The 21,562-nt window shown below is 45.2% G+C and overlaps 1 protein-coding gene and 1 non-coding gene across 2 annotated transcripts in view; both read left to right on the top strand.

The window, feature by feature from the left end:
• The window catches only part of Itga1 (integrin subunit alpha 1), a 147,902-nt gene extending 140,821 nt beyond the window's left edge, over positions 1-7,081 (top strand). Inside the window, exons 28-29 of the mRNA XM_045139023.1 lie at positions 95-211; positions 4,693-7,081. Coding sequence (XP_044994958.1) covers positions 95-211; positions 4,693-4,737 — 162 coding nt within the window. The 3' untranslated portion in view covers positions 4,738-7,081. The remainder of the gene's footprint in view (positions 1-94; positions 212-4,692) is intronic.
• Positions 7,082-7,936: 855 nt separating this feature from the next.
• LOC123456312 lies at positions 7,937-8,127 on the top strand. The gene has a single exon (XR_006634451.1). It is a non-coding gene; the product is annotated as a U2 spliceosomal RNA (small nuclear RNA).
• Positions 8,128-21,562: the final 13,435 nt, after the last annotated feature.

Below are 21,562 nucleotides of genomic sequence, written 5' to 3'. Positions count from 1 at the left end.
TATATAAGGACGAGAGGAAGGACCCTGTGGGAATGTGTTCCCGGAGGTCCAGGGATGTTTGTCAGTGGTAGTAACCTTGTTCAACGCTTTGCAGCTGGCCATTCAGATCTCCAAGGACGGGCTGCCCGGCCGGGTGCCGCTGTGGGTCATCCTGCTGAGCGCTCTGGCCGGGCTGCTGCTCTTGATGCTGCTCATCCTGGCTCTGTGGAAGGTAAGCACCCCACCACGCTGAGGGGAACTGCCACTGACCCACACTCGGTAATGCACTACTACACGGCAGCGACACCAACATTTAAGCGACCGAAATAAAAATATTGTAAATGGGGTGGGAGAGGTCTCCCCACAGTTACATATGCTTGCCTGCTAAGCCTGACAGCTTGGGTTCGATTCCCCAGCACTCACGTAAAGCCAGACGTGCAAAGTGGTGCATGCACCTGGAGCTCATTTGCAGTAGCAAGAGGCCCTGGCACACCCATTCTCTCTCTCTCTTTCTCAAGTGAGTAAAGCATTTAAAAACTTACTATAAATATTTTATGGCTCATGACTACACATCTGATTTTTGAAAAGGAATAAAATAATGTGTTTGGTACTAGATATATTTAAACATCCCAGAGAATCTTCTTAGAGGTTACGATGATTAAAGATGATTAACATTTAATTTTTTAAAATAAGTATATGTGGAATTTCATTGGTAAGAAAAATTAAAGTGTTTTATGGCAAGAGTTAAGGTTGAATTCCTCTGTGGATTTAAGGAGACATAGTGGATTAGACTCATGACCTGGAGATCAGTCTTGTCCCAGGCACCATGTGACTCTGTGTATCTCAAAGAACAAATTCTCCATTCAGGTATAAACAAGTAGACCCAAATTTTATCCAACAATTTTGTGGCTAAGTGAGGGATAAATAATTTACTAATTTGTTGTAAGAGAGGTCTTAAAGTTCATGGATTCCTCCTATAAATATCCTTGTTTAAAATTGTGGAGCAATCTATTTTCTGTCAAGGTAATCTGGAAACTTACATAGATTTTTTTTGCTGCAATTTTATACAGAGGACTTGCAGATATCTATGTCATTTTCAAACAGGAAATCATCTTTAGGATAAATTGAGTAGAGAATAAAATCCCATAGAAATGTTTAATGCTTTTTCCAATTAAATATGAAATTGGATTCGTTTTAGTATAACATATTCCTACATTTTACCCATTGTTTTGTTAAATAAGCCATGTTCAAATGAATATGTGGCTACATATTTATTTTCCTAATTATGTGAGCAGCAGAAATTACCAAATGATTTATAAAATAGCAAGTTTACTTCCCACTAAATTACAGCTGTTCCCAATTCTTCCCGACTCTTCTGTAATGATTATCTTCCTCTTTGGAGGATAACAGCTAGAGGAGAATATGAAAACTTGGCATTAAATTCCATAAATATAACCCATGATTCCCCCCCCCTACCCCCCCCCCTGCCCACCCACCCCCCCTGCCCGCCCTGCGCCTCCAGCAAAGTCCCTAGATGGAATTCTTCTCATAGTATCCAGGTCTTCCCCAGAAGTGACCTACCTGTAATACACGGCTGTGCCACACGGCGGTGCCCAAGGCCTGTCTTCCAGGCTGGCTGAACCAGGCTGTGGCTTCACACCAGGCACCAGGCATGCTCTTCTGTGTGAGCACTAACTTGCCCCAGTGCTCTTGGGGCTATTCGGTGCGAGAAAAAGAAAACCCGAAGTGATATTTATATAGTTTCTCTCTGGCCTCAGGCCTCTGTTTAAGACAAAAAGATGTTCCGTGCTTTTTGGTTTCTGTTCTGAAAGAAAGCATCAATGCAGAAGTAAACACTTTTTCTGTTCCCAGTGAACGTTGCGTTGAATCGTTCTTATGGTCTCTAAGGTCCTGTGTTTGGCCCCTCACAAAAGGACATTGGGCAATCTGTGGGGCTGTCTTGACCCACGAGCTTAGTGAGTTCAAACACCTGGTGTGGAGCCGGCCAGTGAGAAGGGAGGGAAAGGACTGCCTGGGCGCCAGGAGCTGTGTTGAGCATTTCTGCTTCAAGCAGCCTCAGGGGGTTCAAGGAGGAGCCGGACACGCTGGGGGCATGTTTCCCAGGGCCATGTGGCTGGTGACGTTCAGAGGGTAGATTTGAATTTGGAGCAAACGCTACTAACTGCCACCACTCTAGGATCCTCATAACCTGTTCAATAAAGTACCATGATGCTCATGAGACATTAAAACAAAGGTTGTACTCCCTCCCAAGCTTACCAAGTAGTGAGCAGTGAATCCAGGCCTTGCTTTTTCTCCAAGGCCACCCCCGCCCCCGTTTCAATGGATGACATTTCTGCAAAGGTCAGGGCAGAAGGGCAGGAATTCTTTGAAACCTATGTGGTTTTAGAATAAGAGTTGGATCAGTGTCGCTGATGGTGTAGCATGACATAGTCCACAGAGAAACTGCAGGAACCTCTTCCAACTTGATTCCCAGTGATGCCGCTGATGGCTTTAGTCAATAAGCTCATAGCTCCCTCATCCAGGAGGACTTCTCATAGTGGTCAGTGCCCCCTTCCCCATACCCAGTGCTTCTCCTTCAACAGTTCCCATCATCCAGTTAAGCATGGGTCACAAATAACAGTTCAGGATGCAGATGTTTTTTGCTTGCATGTGTGCATGTGTGATGTATGCACGTGTAATGTGTTGTGTAGTGTGTGTGTGTGTGTGTGTGTGTGTGTGTGTATACATATATATATATACATATATATATATATATATATATATATGTATATATATATATATACATATATGCCCTTGTGGCGCCCTGTATACTGGGCTGCAGCCAGGGTCACTCACCGCGGTAGATGGAGACCAATGACGAGTGCCCAGCTCCATCTCGCATCCAGCTTGGTCTTCTCTTTCTACTGATTCTAGGCTGTGGTGCTCCGGGTGCACAGGGCCACACCCGGATGTTTGATGTGGGGTCTGGAGACACGAACGCAGGAAGTGTCAGGCCCTTGTGCTTGTGCAGGAAGCGCACTTGACTGCCGAGCCATCTCTCCAGCGCAATTTAAAGTACTTGCCTGCAAAGCCTAATGACGAGGGTTCGATTCCCCAGGACCCCTGCAAAGCCAGATGCACAAAGTGGCACATGCATCTGGAGTTTGTTTGCAACAGTAGAGGCCTCAGAGAACCTATGCATTCTCTCTCTCTCTCTTTTCACCGTACATCCTTGCAAATAAATAAATAGCATGCTTATTTTTATTAGCATGCAATGCAATTGCTCCATTTTATCACTCGTCAGTGCTAATCTCTTGCCATGGCTAATTCATCCATCAAATGTTATCATCGACACGAGCACATAGGAAAAAACAGTGTGGAAGGGTTGGAACTATCTGACTCTGGGTGAGGAGGACTGCTGTAGCACCCCATCATGTCTCAGTCTTTCATATGTAGTATGAACGTATTCACTCAACATGTATTCATAGTATATTCATGGAGCCCCTCCTTTACACCTGGAACACCTGGGAAGGGTCAGTTGCAACACAGGAGCTAACACAGAAAAGCAAATGCTCCGACTAACATTTTGGCTTCAAATTTTGGCTAAGATTGGCTCAGTGTAGTTTGTGACTATAAATTATATTCTGTTAATCTTCCCTCTCAGTACCCATCTTCCCTTAAAATCTTACTGTTTTAAAGAATTGTTGTGGGGGAGGGAGTTTTAATTTAAAATATTTTTTAAAGTATACAAAATTGAAAAATTGCTTTCTAGGTCTCTTGGGGTGTTTTAAGGATTAGGTTTAAATGACATTTAATTTATTTAATAAGAATTTTTTTCTTTTTCTTTTCTTTTTTGGAGGTAGAGTCTCACTCTAGCTCAGGCTGACCTGGAATTCACTCTGTATTCTCAGGTTGGCCTTGAACTCATGGTGATCCTCCTACCTCTGCCTCCTGAGTGCTGGGATTAAAGATATGCACCACTCCACCCGCCATGATTTTTGATGAAACTATGTTGCTGCAAAGATCTCATGCAGTTCTCATACTTAACATCTGTCATTCTGCACAACAGGAAATAAATACCTGTGATACCCCAAGTGATGAGGAATGATGAAATGTGACTCACATTCACAGCTGTATGATCTTTTTTTTTTTCCTTTTAGTCACTGGCTTTATTTTCCCATTTAAATGACATGGAGTTTTCCAAGCAACTTCTCATATAAACCTCTCAACAAGTGTTCTGACACACTCAGTGTTAATCCAAATAATGGCACTGTCACCCCAATACCTTTCCATGGAACCCCCACTGCAGTCCCTTGGGCTCTAGTACCTTCCAGTCCTGCCCATTGGCGATCCAATGAAAAACTCTCTTGCGCGTCCCTATGGACTGGAGAAATGATTACCCAGTAGACAGTCTGCAGTTTGCTTATTTGCCAAAGTATTTTCCAGAACTCTTTGAGTTAACTCAAAATGTGCAGTTTCACTGGGAGACATTGTTATACTAAGCCATCGAAAAAGCCCAAAATGAAATAGCAATTTGATAACTCATTTACTTGACATTAATAGGTCAATGTAAAAATATCTCATAGTTATCCGAATGGGTTGTGTGTCCAGATTTGCCAACACATGATTACATTAGTTTCTATGGGAACACATTTTTGTTACTTACCTAAATGAAAATAATTTATACTGTTATATTTTGTGTTTTCTCAACAGATTGGGTTCTTCAAAAGGCCACTAAAGAAGAAAATGGAGAAATGAAATTGTTATAAGAGAAAACAACAGTAACTCAATGATCTATCCTCAGGTTTGCCTCAAATATGTGACAAGAAGTTCATGAATAACCAAGCACATGGTCACACACCTTTGTGTAACCCATCAGGGATCGATCATGTGGAAGTGGCCAATCGAGCAGGTTCCACAGACAGTACCACAAAGATGTATTTTAGAAAATGATGAAGAGTATTTTTTTAAATAATTGCTCATTTTTGTTGAGTAACTAAGATTACAAAGTGTTTTAAAGAAAAAAAAGCAATATAAATGTTTATATGTTAAATTGCCACCCAAAGTATTTAACGCGTGCACACACAAAAAGTTTTTTATTCATTATAACCCTCACTTCCAAAACCATGTAAATGAAGCTTTTGCTCTTTGATTATCCACCCTCAGAATGTCAGTCAGCATTTGGAATGACGCTTTAAAAAAAAAACAAAACACTTCTTCCAATTCCAGTGAGAAAGTTTTTCCCCTAGTAGAGTCTGTACACACCTGGGCTCAGATAAAATTAGGTCCCAGAGACCACATTCTGCAGCTCAGTGCCCGGCCCTGTAGTTGGAAGGATGTTTTTCAGTGTGATTGGAAAACAGTACAATTGAGCAGAAATTCTAGACAATCAAGATAGAGTCGTTGTTTAAAAACAAATGCACTGAGTGGATTAATTTAAACTTTTATAAATAGTCAAAGTGCTTACTATTTTTATACTGAGCTCTAAACCTCAAAAGCCTTTTGTTTTTAAGCACCTGAAGCAGTTTTGTATAGCGTAGCAGAGACGTGTCATGAGAAGGCAGGTTATGTGCAGGGCTGTGCCAGGGGGCACGTTGGGAGCAGGGATGTGCCAGGGTGATGTTGTCTGAAGGGCAGTGTGCATGGAGGACCTTGTGCTGATGCCCTCCTTGCTGGGCAGCCAGGGAATGCCAGGGGTGCCAGGGCATCGCCTGAAGTAGAAGTTTTCTCAACTCCTCGGTACAGGGTTCCTTCAAACCTCCAAGCTGTGGGAGCTCATTTATTCTTCAAGTTATTTAATTTTTCCAAGCGTTTTCCTTATTTCTATGGAAAGATGGTGTTCTCCTTCAGCATAACATTTCAGCAGGAGCTCCCTACTTTTGAGTGTGGCACGGCAACGTTTAAGTAGATCCCCAGAAACGCAGTGTAAAGAATTTCTGGTTGGACAACTCAAGCCATCGAAGGTCTCCTCCTTCTTAAGTGACCAGCTTCCTAAGTGACCAGTGTGTCTCCTTGAACTCTGCTATAACCAAAGCTCCCAGACTGCTTCAGGCATTAGGAAAAGAGCAAATGAATGCTACGTCTTGGCTGCGCATGTGAACTGCTCCGTTAAAACTTGCTGACATTCCTGTTCCCCGCGACTGCCTTTCTCCCCTTGATCTAGCACCGCCCAGCCCACCTGGGTCCAGAATGTGCCGAACCCCGCTTTCCTCCGCACACGGCAGTTCAACAGAGAATTGAAATTCTATAGGTCTGATTTTCAAAAACTAACTTATAAAGAATTTCCTGTGGTCTCAGATTCAGGCTACCTCTCGGCTCTCCAGCTCCACGTCTAAGACCCCAGCAATGAACCTGGGGCATGCCAAGGTCATCAGTGGCTTGAAGAAAGGTGGGAAGAAAGCTGGAGAAAAAACAAAAGGCATTTCCTTCACTCCCTTCTCTCCAGCTTAATTCATCGTCTCCATCAGCTCTGGTTTTGCTCAACAGAACTCCGGTGTCTCCCCATCGCCATCCTAAGCACCTTCGAGAAAGAAATCCAACAGATACACTTTAATTCATCATGAGCATCTGTAACTACCAAACTATGACTGTGCACATCTAATCAGAAGCTGCTCTAACAGCTTTGAATTTTAAAGGACTAGGAGGGAAAGCTGGTCTCACAAAGAGCTGCCAGAGCCATTTGCCTAACACAATCTCTACAATAATCTAGTCCCTGTGATAAGTATTTAAGGCACCAACGATCCAATTTTCCTACAATTATCATGTGTGGAGGTCAACGTGAGTGTGTGTGTGTGTGCGCACACATGTACTTATGAATTAAATATGAAAGACCTGAATAACACCACATGGCAAGATTTACAAAAAATAAAATAAAATAAGACGCCAGCAAGAAAAGGTTGATGACTTTGCTTTCCATATACTATGCAGTTTCATTAACATGTAGTTTCAGCAACTCAAACCAGGCATGCCAAAGCTTGGATTTTTAACCATGTCAACAGATGTCCTAAATTATCTTTCTACAAATGTTTTACAATATATAAATGATAAATACACTAGACCTTAAAATTTGATTTTAAATGAATTAAAAATGGTTGGTATTTAAGTCTTATGAGCTTATGAGCTAAACAAAATTACCAAAACCTTTTTTGTGAATTTTTTTTTAATATTTTTTATTTTTTTATTTGAGAGCAACAGACACAGAGAGAAAGACAGATAGAGGGAGAGAGAGAGAATGGGCGCGCCAGGGCTTCCAGCCTCTGCAAACGAACTCCAGACGCGTGCGTCCCCTTGTGCATCTGGCTAACGTGGGACCTGGGGAACCGAGCCTCGAACCGGGGTCCTTAGGCTTCACAGGCAAGCGCTTAACCGCTAAGCCATCTCTCCAGCCCTTTTTTGTGAATTTTATTTCTTAAAAAAAATGGCTGTTGTTTCCATTGTGAATAGAACTATGTATGTGATCCCGTTACTGATCAAACTTATAGTGTAAGTTTCTCAACACTTTGTTCTCCAGGAGGAAAAAATAGCTCTGACATTCTTATTTACCAGTTTTCATGTGTTCTCTTTCGAGCCACTTTCACACTGACAACATGACCTTAACCAGCTTGCAGAGTTTCTCAGGATCAATGAACTGATGGATAGATAGATGGGGAAAGTGCAATGAATCGATCAACATGCCCAAACGCACAATATAATCATACTTCAAATTATTCTGAAAGCACTGACTGTATTAATCTCGATGGTCATTATGCCACACATAACCAACCAACTCTTTAGTAACAAGTCCTAAAATCATAGCCATCCTTTAATATTAATAAAGCAATATGAACTTAGAAAAGAATGAAAGAGTTGAAAGCAAAAAAAGTACCGAGGGAGAGACACACCTACTGAGGCACAAAAAAGCCATTTCTTTTTCTCAAGGGACCCAGAGTCGAGAGCCACATTATTAAAAGTCTTTCTTATCGCTTCTCGGCCTTTTGGCTAAGATCAAGTGTAGTATCTGTTCTTATCAGTTTAATATCTGATACGTCCTCTATCCGAGGACAATATATTAAATGGATTTTTGGAGCTCGGAGTTGGAATAGGAGCTTGCTCCGTCCACTCCACGCATCGACCTGGTATTGCAGTACCTCCAGGAACGGTGCACCAAAAAAAAATAAAAATAAAAAAAAATAAAAGTCTTTCTTAAATGTCGTTAAATTTCCGTGAGCCAATTTAAACCTCCTCGATGCAATTTATTAAGCCACTTTCTCCTGAGCACTACGTTCTTGGGCAATTTAGACCCTGAATATTTTCCATGTTATAAGTGTGCTTGAAAAGAGACTTGTGGAAAGAGCTAGTTTTACAAAATTTGAGGCTTGGGCAGACAAAATAATCATACAGTGATGTTCACAGGCATGTGTTTACACAAATAAGTGTCCACTATTTTATTAAACCAGAGTCTAGGCTCAACTGGAAAAACAAGGCATTTGCCCCCAAGGAGAAAATCTCTAGGTTGAGACGGACTCACGCTGCGTTGCAGGAGAGGCTGTGGGAAGTCACCCCCATTCCGTGCGGAGCCCCCGCGTGCGCACGGCCCGGGGCCCCCACGCAGCGTGCTCGCAGGAGCACCGTCTCTGCCCAGCGCACCACTGGCCATGTGCGGACCTCCTGCCACGTTCCAGTGATGATGGGAAGACCCAGGCCGGCCTCACCTACCAGGGGCACATCACTGTCCAAATCAAGTGGCTTCAGCAAACCGGTTGTTCCAAACAGTATCCCACACTCTCCCCGTATTGCCCAGCCCCTCCAACAACCTGCTCCCACACAGAGATGATAAGGTGACAGGAGAAAAGGCCTGTTAATAAACCACATGTTCTGTTGGCCACCGATCCCATCCACACCAGTGCCTCACCCAGCTTCCTCGGTGGTACCCGTGAGTTGACGCGGCGTCATGGAGCACAATGCTCTTCAGAGCGGCAACATCCCTAAGAGGAGCCCAGCCATCTCGGGACGCTGTCCTCACCGGTGTTGTAGGGAGGGTTTAGGCTGTTGTTGACTCAAGGGCTCATCACAATCCCCATCCTCACACAGTAAAATAAAAACAGAAAAAAGGGCTTTGCCCTCAGCCCAACACTACTTTTATTTTTATTACTTATTTACTTGGCAGAGAAGGAGACACACACACACACACAGAGAATGGGCACGCCAGGACCTCCAGCCACTGCAAACGAACTTCAGACACGTGCGCCCCCTTGTGCATCTGGCTAATATGGGTCCTGTGGAATCGAACCTCTGTCCTTTGGCTTTGCAGGCAAATGCCTTAACCCCTAAGCCGTCTCTCCAGCATCTCCCCGCTGACACAACTTTTAAATTAAATATACAAGTTAACTGCAAACACAACTTGAGATGAGTTCTCTGGGACCCCCACTTCTGATCAGACAGTGGTTCCCAAGTCCCTCCTAAACTGAAACCATTAGGGGGTGTGTTAGCTCTTCGGTGGGTGGAAATTCAGCACATTTCCAGAGGCGACACTGGAGGCCAGGGGTCCAGATCAGCGGCTGAGCAGGGCCCCAGGTCAGGTTCCTGCACCACATAAGGGGGGAGCAGGTGATGCAAGCCTCTGTTTCTGTCGGGGGCAATGCTGCCCACCATTAACAGAGCAATAGAGACAGCACTGAGCCTCCACATTGAGACCAGGAGAGTGAATCGCAGTGTTTCAATCTCATATCAATAAACCTCCGGTACAGTTGAGGCCCGTGTTGCTGGGACAAACATCCAACCAGACCCAGTTTATGGGAAGAACAAGTTTATTTCAGCTTACATATCCTGGGGAAGTTCCATCAACGGGGGAAGAAGCTTCTTGCTTCCATGCATCCAAGGATCCCAGAGAAATTCACCAGAGCTCATGCTGCTCTCTCTGGGTTGGAATCAGATCGGCCCCCACTGACACGCCCCCTGTAGCAGGAATCTGCCTGATACGGGCTAAAGCTGAAAACTCAGTTTTAATAAAACACCTGAGTCTATGAGGCCGCACATTCAAACTACCACAATCTCATATTAAAATTTTACCTTGAATTTGAAATTCAAAGTAAGAGATTTCGTCGTCAAACCTGAGCAAAATGCAAAGCAGCATGTGCAGGCTTGTAAATTCCAGCTCTATGTCCACGGACAAGTCCTTACCTAGCTGATAGAAATGGATCTTCCTAGCATATAAGGGGCCTGAGTTTAATTTTTATTCCCCACCCAAGACTCAGTCTGTCATACCAGACATGCATAATAGTCCTTCTTGCTGGAATTTAACTAGGTGACTCCCCCCCCCAAAAAATGCAAGGGTGCATGATCCCTTGTGTGGACTGTTTTTGATGTGAGATCCGCCCTTTTTTGTTTTCATTGTTTGACATGCAGCAGAACCTCACCCCAGTACCTAATGAATTCAGGACTTTACACAGGGCTCCACACGCAGCTAGAGGACTGCGATGCTGGGCGATGGGCACCGGAAGCCAGAGCCTGTTTACAGTTCTGCCCGCCTCCTGCCTTCCATCAGGTCTCTTCTCCGTCCCGAGCCCTGCGGGTGTGTGACTCTGGTCTGGGGCTTCTTCAGAAAGGCCGCTCCGTGCCTTGCACCTCTGGCAGAGCTTTGGGTGGTAGCCTTATGTTGATGGCAAACAGAGACCCAGGAATTCTATAATTATCTGTCATGTCATGGGAATGAAGGCATGCCGCTTGTGCGGGGCCAAATGTCTGGCCTTACTCATGCATATGGACCGGGGACAACAATGTTCAGAGAAATAGTCCAAATTCATAGCAAAACCAGTTGTATTCTTGAGCAACCCTTTATGAACATTACCTATCCTGACCCCTGATTTTTAACAGGTAGAGAGAGGAACAGGGAAAGGAGAAAGAGCACCATTCCTGCCCCCCCCCTTTTTTTCTATAGAATAGCCAAAGAAAAAGGCATTTGCCCAATGTCTTGTACAAAGCAGAGATGGACGCAGGCAAGGACATTTGACTACCTGTCTTTAATACCTACAGCCTCGCTCCTCACAATACCACAGGCTGCCAGAGACCCCATGTTCCCCACCCCCAATATTTACATTGTATGTGTATTTATACATACATCGTAAAGAAAAGCAAACATATGCTCATACCTACAGATGAACTGTTTGAGCCAGAGGTCCACAGCTCCTCCACTCTGCAAATATTTGTGCAGGAGACCTGACAGTGTTTTGTTCCAGGGACACTTGCTGTCCCCCATCCTCGCCCCCAGGAGGCAGCGGAGACTCTGTCTTTTGAATCAGTAAATGCTGGCTTGTAGGAACAGTATGCTGGACATTGTTGCTTTCAGGTTGTAAGATTGTTCACAGACAGCATGCACAACCGTATTAAATAGTGTTTAATAACTACTGGCCTGAGGCAGCTGCTCCCTTCCAGTACACATTCCCACACTGTCTAACATAAAATAAACCTCATTGCTCACTTTGTTAACCTTAACCTATCTCACATGAAATGCCCTGACATGACTCTCTTAAAGCTGTATGTTCATGGACTTATTACAAATTCATTAGAAAAAAAAAAATGTCTTGATAACAGCCAGGAACAGATAAGCACAAGCTTTTATGACTAGTAACTTGTACACATAGTTTAGACTCATTTTAAGAGGAAATCTATTTTCACGTGAGTCATTTCAGCTGGGAGCATAAGAAATAGCCGGGTGAGCAGAAGCGCATTTCGAATGTCCTGCATGTGGCCCTTCCTTTACAATGGCTTGAGGTCAGAGGGTCGGTATTTTTGTATAATTATCTAGTGCAACAGCTGTGTGGGTTTCTTTTACATGAAGGTAAATGAACATCCTGTTTTATGTATTAAATTTAAAAAAAAAAAGACTCAAAGAAGAATGTGGTTAGTATGATTGGAAGGATATATTTTATCCAAAATGAATGTGATTGCTTTCAAAAGCACATGCTTTTTAAAAAAAAAAAAATCTCCATAGCAGTTTTTACTTTAATGATCTTTCAATGGGAAGAAACAAAAGTAAATAATGGAGTCTGTCTGTGGTGTTTCCTGTACAAGATGCGGCAATGTGATTAGTCTCCCAAACTTGCGACAAAAACCACAGGATCTATATTAGTACATACCCTCTCCTAATGAGAGGGTGCAATAATAAATCATGGGCTGGGTAATAGTGCGTCAGACCACCGGGAATCCAGAAAGAGCCAGTTTCTCCTATGTCGTTTCGGAGGCCCGGGGAGGTGTGGACATTTGTCCCTTGCCCCCGAGCCCAGCGGAGCGCAGCTGGCCTCCTTTGACTCACTCCAGGCTGGTGGGGGACCTCCCTGGAGGGGCTGTTAGAGGCTATAGCTCGAGGGCTCAGCCCCCCAAAATGCCCTGGTGACAAGCACTAAGCACGAGCCGCGCCCCCCACCCCATGCCTCTAAACCTGTGCTTCTGGCCAGCTAACAGCCATGAATGAGAGTTCCCATGGTCCGGTCCCTGGAGTCCTGCAATTCGCCCGAGTGGTCCACACAACTTGAAACGCTTGCATGTACTGCTTTATTACAAATGACTTTTATTTTTACAAAGGACACAGATGAGAAAATGCCCAGGGCAATGTATGGGAAAAGGGGCACAAAGCCATCCACGGCCCCGCTGAGGGCAGCACCCTCCGGGAGCCTCCTCTTGCTCAGCATTTGGAAGCCCTGAACCTTGTCCTTTGGGAAATTAGAGACCTGCGTAGCGCGACTGCCCAGAACCTGGGCTTTTGTATAAAACTTGCAAGTCCTGTCTGTCCAGATATTGGTGCATTCCTTCCTACTTGTTAGAGGGCACACACTCTGGAGTAGGAAGGCCTGTGAACACTATCATCAGACAAAATCGGTCAGAAAATTCCTTTCTGGGGCCAGCTCCAAGACAAGAAGTTAGAGAAATACTAGTTTCCATGGTCCCTCCTGGTGAGGAGAAACTGGATTCCAGAGGTGCTTTGAGGAGAGAGTTTGGGGCCAGGTCTCAGTTATCTTCTTGCTGCTGGGACAAAAATGCCCAACCAGAAACTGTTTATGGAAGAAAAAGGTTTATTTTGGCTTACAGTTCACCGTATCAGGGAGGAAGGATAAAGGAAGAGAGAGAGAGAGCAGCAAGAAGAACCAGGTTAGAACACGTAAAAGACACCCCACACACCTGTGGCACCCCTCCTCCAGCAAGGCTCCACCACCTGAGACTCAGGCACCTTGCCAGACAGTGCCACCAGCTAGGGACTAATTATTCAAACACTTGAGCCTACAGTGGACATTTCATTTCCAAACCACCACAGGCGGGGAATGCTGGATGAAAACATAGATAGATAGATAGATAGATAGATAGATAGATAGATAGATAGATAGATAGATAGATAGTAATATCACATTCACAAAATATGAGGGTCAAAACAATACTAAAATGGAAAATGAAACTTGTCTGGGGGCAGAATCCACCGGAAGTCTCAAGTCTACAGCTTGAACCTTACGCTGAGATGCTGGAAGGACGCTGAACCTGCACGGCTTCCAGTTAGAATGAGCCAGCTCCCTTCCTGGCTGCTCGGCAGAGATGTACCAGCTTGACTGGGTGAAGTCAGCAGCAAGCCATCCGAAGGTTCGGTCTTTCACTTCCGTTTTGATCAGCCATTGCTTTTCCCTCTTCATCTTGTACATCTCAACGAAGCATGTGTGGTCTGAAGTCACGTAGGTGCCTGGGGGTTAAAATGGTCTTCCGGAGGCAATGGGAGCGTCGGGAATGTCACCAGAATGGGACGGCAGCGTGGAATTAGTACAGGGTCTCGAAACAGGCTTGATAAAGGGCACAAGACACTTGTACTCTGCAAGATGAGACTCTCTCCATCTCAAACACACACACACACACACACACACACACACACGCACACTTTGTCTGTTCTGCTTCACTGATGCCAGGCATGGTGACTCAAGCGCAGGGCAGGAAAGGCTGAGGTAGGTATCCCACAGCTTGACTAAACCAGGCAGGGCTTCAATGATATTGTCCTCAGGTCCTCGAAACTGGTTCTCTGGGCATTTTACTGGTGGTGTTTAGAAGTCGCTTTGTTGACCCTTGGCAAGAGGTGAAGAAGATGGATCGGTGATTGGTCAGTTGCTTTTCTCAAGAACCAAAATCATAGAGGATAACTCAGCACTCCTTCCTTCTGCTAAGCTACCGCGCGCCCCTGAAGCTCACGTCGCATCCACGGGGTCACTCTTGACCGCAGGGGACATAGGAGATTGCATTCAAACCCCAGCCTCTGTGGGCAGAGAGCAGCTGAGGCGACACAGGACATGAAGCCCACAGCACCCGCTTAAGTACCAGCTCGGGTGGAGTCAGCATGGTTATAATCGCTTTTAAATTCTGCACTTATATGGACAGAAGTTCAGACCAGAAATAACCCAAGAGCTTGCCCAACTCCAGAATTCTGTAAATATGCAAAGAAACGTGTACTTTCCAGGATCACCCGGCAGATGTTCATCATGCCATATCATCAGTCGATGCAGTGACCTACTAAAACTCGCGGGGCATTTATAATATTGGAAACTGCCTTGTCTGAAAGTACTGGATCACTCACGGGCTAAAGTATTAATTCATCAGGCATATGAAAGGCACACTCTATGCCAGTGTCATCCTATCGTTTTGGTCTGAAGTGTCTCCCAAAGGCCCGTGGGTTAAAGGCTTAGCGCCCAGTCTATGGCACTCTCAGGAGGCGGGCCCTTAGCAAGTGGGGCCTGGTTGAAGGAGGCAGAACCACTGGTGATGCTGGGGCCATGTCCCTTTCTCTGCCTTCTGGTTGCTTGAGGTGCACAGTCTGTGGCATGCTCTGGCTTCCACCACAGGCCCAAGCGGCCATGGATTGAAACCTATGAAACTGTGAGCATGAATAAACCTTTCTTCTTTTCAAAGGGACTACCCCAAGCATCTTGTCACAGGGGTAGAGAGCTAACACATAATACTACATCAAGAACGTAAAAGTCAGGCTGGAGAGATGGCTTAGCAGTTAAGCGCTTGCCTGTGAAGCCTAAAGACCCTGGTTCAAGGCTTGATTCCCCAGGACCCACGTAAGCCAGATGCACAAGGGGGCACACGCATCTGGAGTCCGTTTGCAGTGGCTGGAGGCCCTGGCACACCCATTCTCTCTCTCTCTCTGCCTCTTTCTCTCTCTGTCACTCTCAAATAAATAAACATAAAAAATATTTTTTAAAAATAATTAAAAGTAGGGCCGGAGAGCTGGCTCAGGAGTTATTAAGGTGCTTGCCTGAAAAGCTTAACCTGGGCTCACTTCCCTAGGACCTGTGTAAAGCCTGCGTGCTTTGTTGCACGCATCTGGAGTTCCTTTGCAGCAGCTGGAGCCCGGCTCACCCATTCTCACTCTCTCCCTCTTTCTCTCTCTCTGCCCTACTTCTCCCTGCTTGCAAATAAACAAAAATATTTTTTAAAAAATTGAAAATCAGGGGCTGGAGAGATGGCTTAGCGGTTAAACGCTTGCCTGTGAAGCCTAAAGACCCAGGTTCGAGGCTCGGTTCCCCAGGTCCCACGTTAGCCAGATGCACAACGGGGCGCACGCGTCTGGAGTTCGTTTGCAGAGGCTGGAAGCCCTGGCGCGCCCATTCTCTCTCTCTCCCTCTATCTGTCCTTCTCTCTGTGTCTGTCACTCTCAAATAAATAAATAAAATTTAAAAAAAAAAAAAATTGAAAATCAGGGCTAGAGGTATGGCTTAGCGGTTAAGGCACTTGCCTGAAAAGTCTAAGGACTCAGGTTCAGTTCCCCGGTACCCACATAAGCCAGATGCATACGGTGGCACATGCATCTGGAGTTCATTCGTAGTGGCTAGAGGCCCTGGCAAACCCATTCTCTCTCAGATAAATAAAAGCAGATAAATTTTAAAACGTTGAAAATCAGTTGCCCTTTTCTCTATCGGACACCGGACATCATTGGGAGGAAGTTGTTTACTGCAACGTCTTTGGAAAATGCTGTGTGAAGAGTTGTAAGTTATGATCCACTCCGACCTCAGCTGTGTCTTTCTCGAGGAAGTCCTCCTGCAGAGCACAGCCGCATGCCTCCTCTCCACTGCTGGGTTCCTGAGTCCCAAGCAGCATTTTCGTTTAATACATACACACTTGTACCAGTCCCAGCCCCTCGGAAGGCAAAAACTGTTTCGGTACTAGCAGTCACAAATATCCCATGACCTGCAGTTTCCCCAAGATGGGCCCCAACAAACAATCCCTCCCCAGTTCTTTCTGAGGACATGCCGGGGGCTGGTTCAAGCTCGTGAACGCAGCTTGCTGGCCATGTTCTCAGTTCCCCTCTTGTTCTGAAGCAAAAACGCCCAGACGCAGCTAAAGGACGGGAAGGGTTTACTTTTGGCTAATAGTTTCTACAGGATGGGTCCCTTGTAGCGGGGAAGGCATGTCAGGGCTGAGCACCGAAGCCTTTGTCACGTCTTCCTAGTCAGCAGGAGGAAGCAGAGAGGGCAAGACCAGACAGGACGGGCTGTGAGCGCTTCCAGAACCATCTCTGGTGTCATACTGCCTCTAGCCACTTTCCACCTCCTGAAGACTCCACAACCTTCCAGAGCAGTGCCCCCCCGCCCAGAGATATAAGTATTCGGACACATGATGATGTAGGGGACATTTCACATTCAAGCCATCTCTCCTGCCTTTCAGCCTCCTGGTCCTGCTTCCGCCACTGCTGCTGCTGGTTCTCCCCGCGACAAAGATGCCCGGTCGTTTCCTTCTGAAATGAACGTTCCCATCAGTATCACTGCCCTCCGGCTGCTGTAGTCCCTTACTCTGGTCCTCTTGTTCTTTACAAAATAAGACCACTACCGTCAAAAGGCCCTCTTGGGGGGGGGGCTGGAGGGAAGGCTTAGCGGTTAAGGCGTTTGCCTGCAAAGCCAAGAGGACCCAGGTTCGATTCCTCAGGACCCACATTAGCCAGATACATAAGGTGACACAGGCGTCTGGAGTTTGTTTGCAGTGGCTGGAGGCCCTGGCATGCCCATTCTCCCTCTCTCTCTCTCTTTCTCTCTGTCAAATAAATAAATAAAAATAAGTATTAAAAATTTTTTTAAAAATAAAAGCCTTCTGGGGAATCATACCGGGGTCAGTAGGAGTTAGTTTGCAGCAGCTGGGGGTGCTACTATGTCCATTCTCTCAATCAGTTTGTCAATCTGTCAGTCCCTCCCCTCCCCTCTCGTTCCCTCTCCATGGAAATAAGTAAATAAGTAAAAATTTTAAAATAAAAATATTTTTAAAGCCCTCTGCCCAAATGCAATAGTCAAAAGCAGCTCTCGATTTTAGAGGCCAGGCCATCCGAAAGACGCTTCATCTTCTTTTGTAAGGCTCAATTCATTCATCAGGCTTCTCAGCTACGAATGCAGGCCTGCAGGGGTGGCTGAGGGGTTAAGGCCTTTGCCTGAGAAGCCACAGGACCCGGGTTCGATTCCCCAGGACCCACGGAAGCCAGATGCACAAGGTGGCGCATATGTCTGGAGTTCGTTTGCAGTGGCTGGAGGCCCTGGTGAGCCCATTCCCTCTCCCTCTCTCTCTCTCTCTCTCTTGAAATAAATAAAAATTTTAAAAAATACAAATTAGTGCCAATGAATTCTCCTACCCACCTACCCTACCCTAACCAGAGAGCCTCTCCCTTGAAGCTGAAAGCCAGCTTCCTGAGGACAGGCTACACTGCCAGTCTGTTTTTCCCTAACTCCACCTCCTGTGAAGGAGTTGGACTCATCAAGTACCTGTAAATGTTTCAAAGGTTTAATGTAACAGGGTCTACTTGGTGTGAATAAAGAACCGTGTCTTACCACACAGCGCTCGGAAGTTGGCAGAAAGAAAAATAAAAATTAAAAAATAAAGAAAGAAAATGAGAATGCACAAGAGAATCACCCCTCCCCCCATCCCACCCTGGCAAACGTCGCCTGGCCTGCTCTGATGCTATTTCTGGGGAAGCAAAGGACGAGATGATGAGGAATGGCCTCTGTCCTCAGGGTAACTTAGCTCTCTCCTCGGGCATTTGCTTTTTGTTTAAATATCATTTCCACTAATTATAAAAAAAAAAAAAAGAAAAACAACCTCCCATTCTGTTTTACCACGTTCTACTCAAGGCAGGAAAATGCTTAGGGAGATCGAAAATGCCTTTTAAATAAGTGATTAAATTTGAAGAATGAGTCTCCCGTTTTTCCTTTCCTAGACATTGTGGCATTAGTAATATTGGCATCTTCTTCCCTTAAATTGCTTCCTAAGGCCCACTGTAGCTCTTTACAAGATGGCACTGCCACAGCCCAGGCCCTATCTATAGATTTTAACCTTTCATTTAAATAATTGAACTTTGTGAGTTGTGAAACTATGAATCATAAGGTAGAATCATATATGTATATATGTCATATATACATATATATATATATATCTTACCTCATTGTCATAATTATATGTTTTCTTAAATCTATAGAACTTTGAAAACATATATATATGAAAACATATATATATAGAGAGAGATATAGATATATATAGATATATCTGGATCTAGAAAAATACAGAATTATGACAATCAGCAAAATTAAGATATATTTCTATCACCCCTAAACACTCTCCTCACGCCACTTTTGGTCACTTCCTCTCTCCTCTTGAGCCCTTTCAACTGATGTGATTTCTGCTCCTTGTGATTTGCCTTTCCAAGGATGTCATGTCGTTGTAGACTTTCACACCGCCAGCCCTTCGTCTCACCACCGAAGGTAATAAGGAGTGGGTAAAGCAATGGAGATTTGAGAAAAACTGGTGGAAATGACCCAAGGTGTCAGGGAGGCCGTGTTTAGGATTTTGGCCAGCCTCCAAAGCACCAAACAAGGAACAAGAAGGAAAGTTCACATTGTTTGTGTCAGAGCTCAGAATAGCGGCCAGGTTCAGCAGTGAGGATTTGTGACTGTGACAAGGCCTGGGTCTCTGAAGACTGAAGTAAGTCATCTCATTAAGGAGATAACTACTCCTTCCTCCTCTTTAGCATGTCATTCGGTGAGGGGCAGTCTCTTGATCAGACGAGTGACGGACATATTTGCACCCTCTTGTCGTTCATACAGGAAAAAGGAAGATGGAGTCCCTCTTCCAGTGACCCCTAAGACCGCTAACATCTGCCCACCTACAACAGTATCAGTGATTTCATTAAGTGTATAGCTTTTGGTATTCCTCCATTTTCAGGTAGTCTAACATGTTCACTCCTTTTTGCTAAGTACCATTTTATTGTATAGATATATTTTGTGATTGTATTTAGTACTTTGTTTACATGTCTTGGACACACATATATGCATAATGGGTAGAAGGGCATTTTCTTACAGAAATGAAAACTTGTGGGCTAGTTGATTTTATATTTTCTATGTGATAACCTAATCCTTGAGAGAGAGAGAGAGAGAGAGAGAGAGAGAGAGAGAGAGAGATTCAAGCCTAGCACTGAACGTACTTACAGGCCTTGAGTTGTCCCGGCAGAAATGCACTCAGAACCTGTAACCTACATAATGGTCCACTATATTTATGTATCTTTCACCTTATGCACTAGTTTGGAAGAGTCAAATCAGGGATTTTGCATCTCAGTGTACATTTAGGCCCCATAATGTAAATGAAAGAAAGTGGGAGCGAGGGAGCCTTGCCTGTGCACCCCAGCGCTGCTGTGTGTTGGTTGCTGCTGGGTTTGGCTCTCTAAAAACGAGCGTCCTCACTCACACAATGGAGGCCATGATAGTTAACTATTAATGTTAACTATTAAGTTATTATGAGAAGCCAGAAGGAAATGAGTTCAGTCTTGGAAAGGGGAGAGCGGGTGTTTCTGTGATCAGCTGTCTTCATTTTTGAGTATTAATATGAAGGCTCAGATGTGTAACTTCAATTTTTAAAGAATTGTCCCTTTGAAAGTGAAACTCTATATTCTTGTGTGTGTGTGTGTGTGTGTGCCTGAGAAATGAGTAAGGAGACAGCATGGGAAGTGGACAAAGACCGAGAGGCGCTACAGAGGACGAGGTCAACTGTATATTGGAGGAGAGTTCTGGGAGAGAAGGAGAGGTATGAGAGATATATAGCCAGAATCTAGCCAAAGATGTGGGGACTATCCCAAAATCTGAGTGAAAGGGTCTATACAGGTGAATGAAGAAAATGTCCTGTGAGACGAGATCAAATGTAATAGCAGAGAAATTATCCTTAACGTCAATTACAGCCAAGTCAGCAGTCTGTGTGGAGAGGAAGGAGGACAGAGCCAGGGTTAGGGACCTCGGCGCGACGCATCAGGTGGCTGCATCAGTGCCATCAATGTCCATGATAGAGATGGAAGAAGGAAAACTTTGCCCCAAACATTCACTGAAGACCAATGTCCATCCCCAGGGTCTACTAAAAACGGGATCAGCTTACCAGCTCCTGCAATATTCACCCTAGGTTAAGCCATGATGCCAGTGGTGGGAAGGGCTTCTGAACTGGCAGGGACACTGCCCATCTTTGGTGGCCAATCCTAAGAGGTCACGAGTGGAGAATGCTGGCTCTGGGTTAGGATTTGGGGTAGTTGGCCTCTGCCCAGATTCGAGAGGACAATCTGATCCCCAATGTCACATGCTGTGATACACCAGACACCGTGTTTACGGTGCTTGTGGATTCCAACAAGCTCTAGACCAATGGCCCGCTGGGCCACACTTGAAGTAGGATCCTGGATTCCATCCGTCGCAAGGGGGAGATCTTCTCTGGCTGTTTTGTAAAGCAGTAGCTGTTAGCTGCAATTCGACCTGACCTCTTTTCCACTTTTGGTATTTAAGTTCTGCCTATTGTGAGAGACTGTTAATGTGGCCTTTGTGAGGGGTGTGTGGGCCATCCTCTAGTTTTTGAAATTTGTTTTAATATCCGAGAAAGTCTGAAGTGTGTCTGAAGGGTAGTTGAGAAGCAGGCGGTTCCACGGGAAGAGCTGCTCTTTAGGGTACCTGAGTGGAAGAGAACAGGTTGGCACCAGGAGGAGATGCTGCGGTACGGGCGTGACAGGAGGAGGGTGCTTGGAAGATAGCCCGCCACGGCGCGCACAGCGAGAGGACAAGCCCTCCGGGCTTAGAGAAGGGCCAGCCCAGCCAGAAGAGACACCCAAACAGGGCGGGGAGACCGGAAGCCAGGGCTGTGAAGTTCATTATTCCAAGACTGTCATTACAGGGTTTCAAAAATATTTTAATAGGGCCTAGACAGATGGCTCAGATGGTTAAGGCACTTGCCCACAGAGCCTAACGACCTGGGTTTGATTCCCCAGGACCCAAGTAAAAAGCCGGATGCACAAGGTGGCGCATGTGTCTGGAGTTCACTTTCAGTGGCTGGAGGCCCAGGTGTGCCCATTTGTTCTGTCTGTGTCTCTCCTCTATCTTTCTGTGCTTGCAAATAAATAAATAAAGATATTTTAATAGCTTTTAAAAGTTTATCCAATCTAATTGGACTGAAGGCCCACTCTATGGGAGGGAACATGTGCCTGGTATGAAAACCTAACCAAAGGCCTATGGCAGGGGAGGTCATGAGCCTTAGGGAAATAAAGCCTGCTCTTGTCTGGATAAATGTATATATTACTCTC

Source organism: Jaculus jaculus, chromosome 20 (genome assembly GCF_020740685.1).
Source record: "Jaculus jaculus isolate mJacJac1 chromosome 20, mJacJac1.mat.Y.cur, whole genome shotgun sequence".
NCBI lineage: Eukaryota > Metazoa > Chordata > Mammalia > Rodentia > Dipodidae > Jaculus > Jaculus jaculus.
This window is presented reverse-complemented; position numbering and strand designations above follow the sequence as displayed.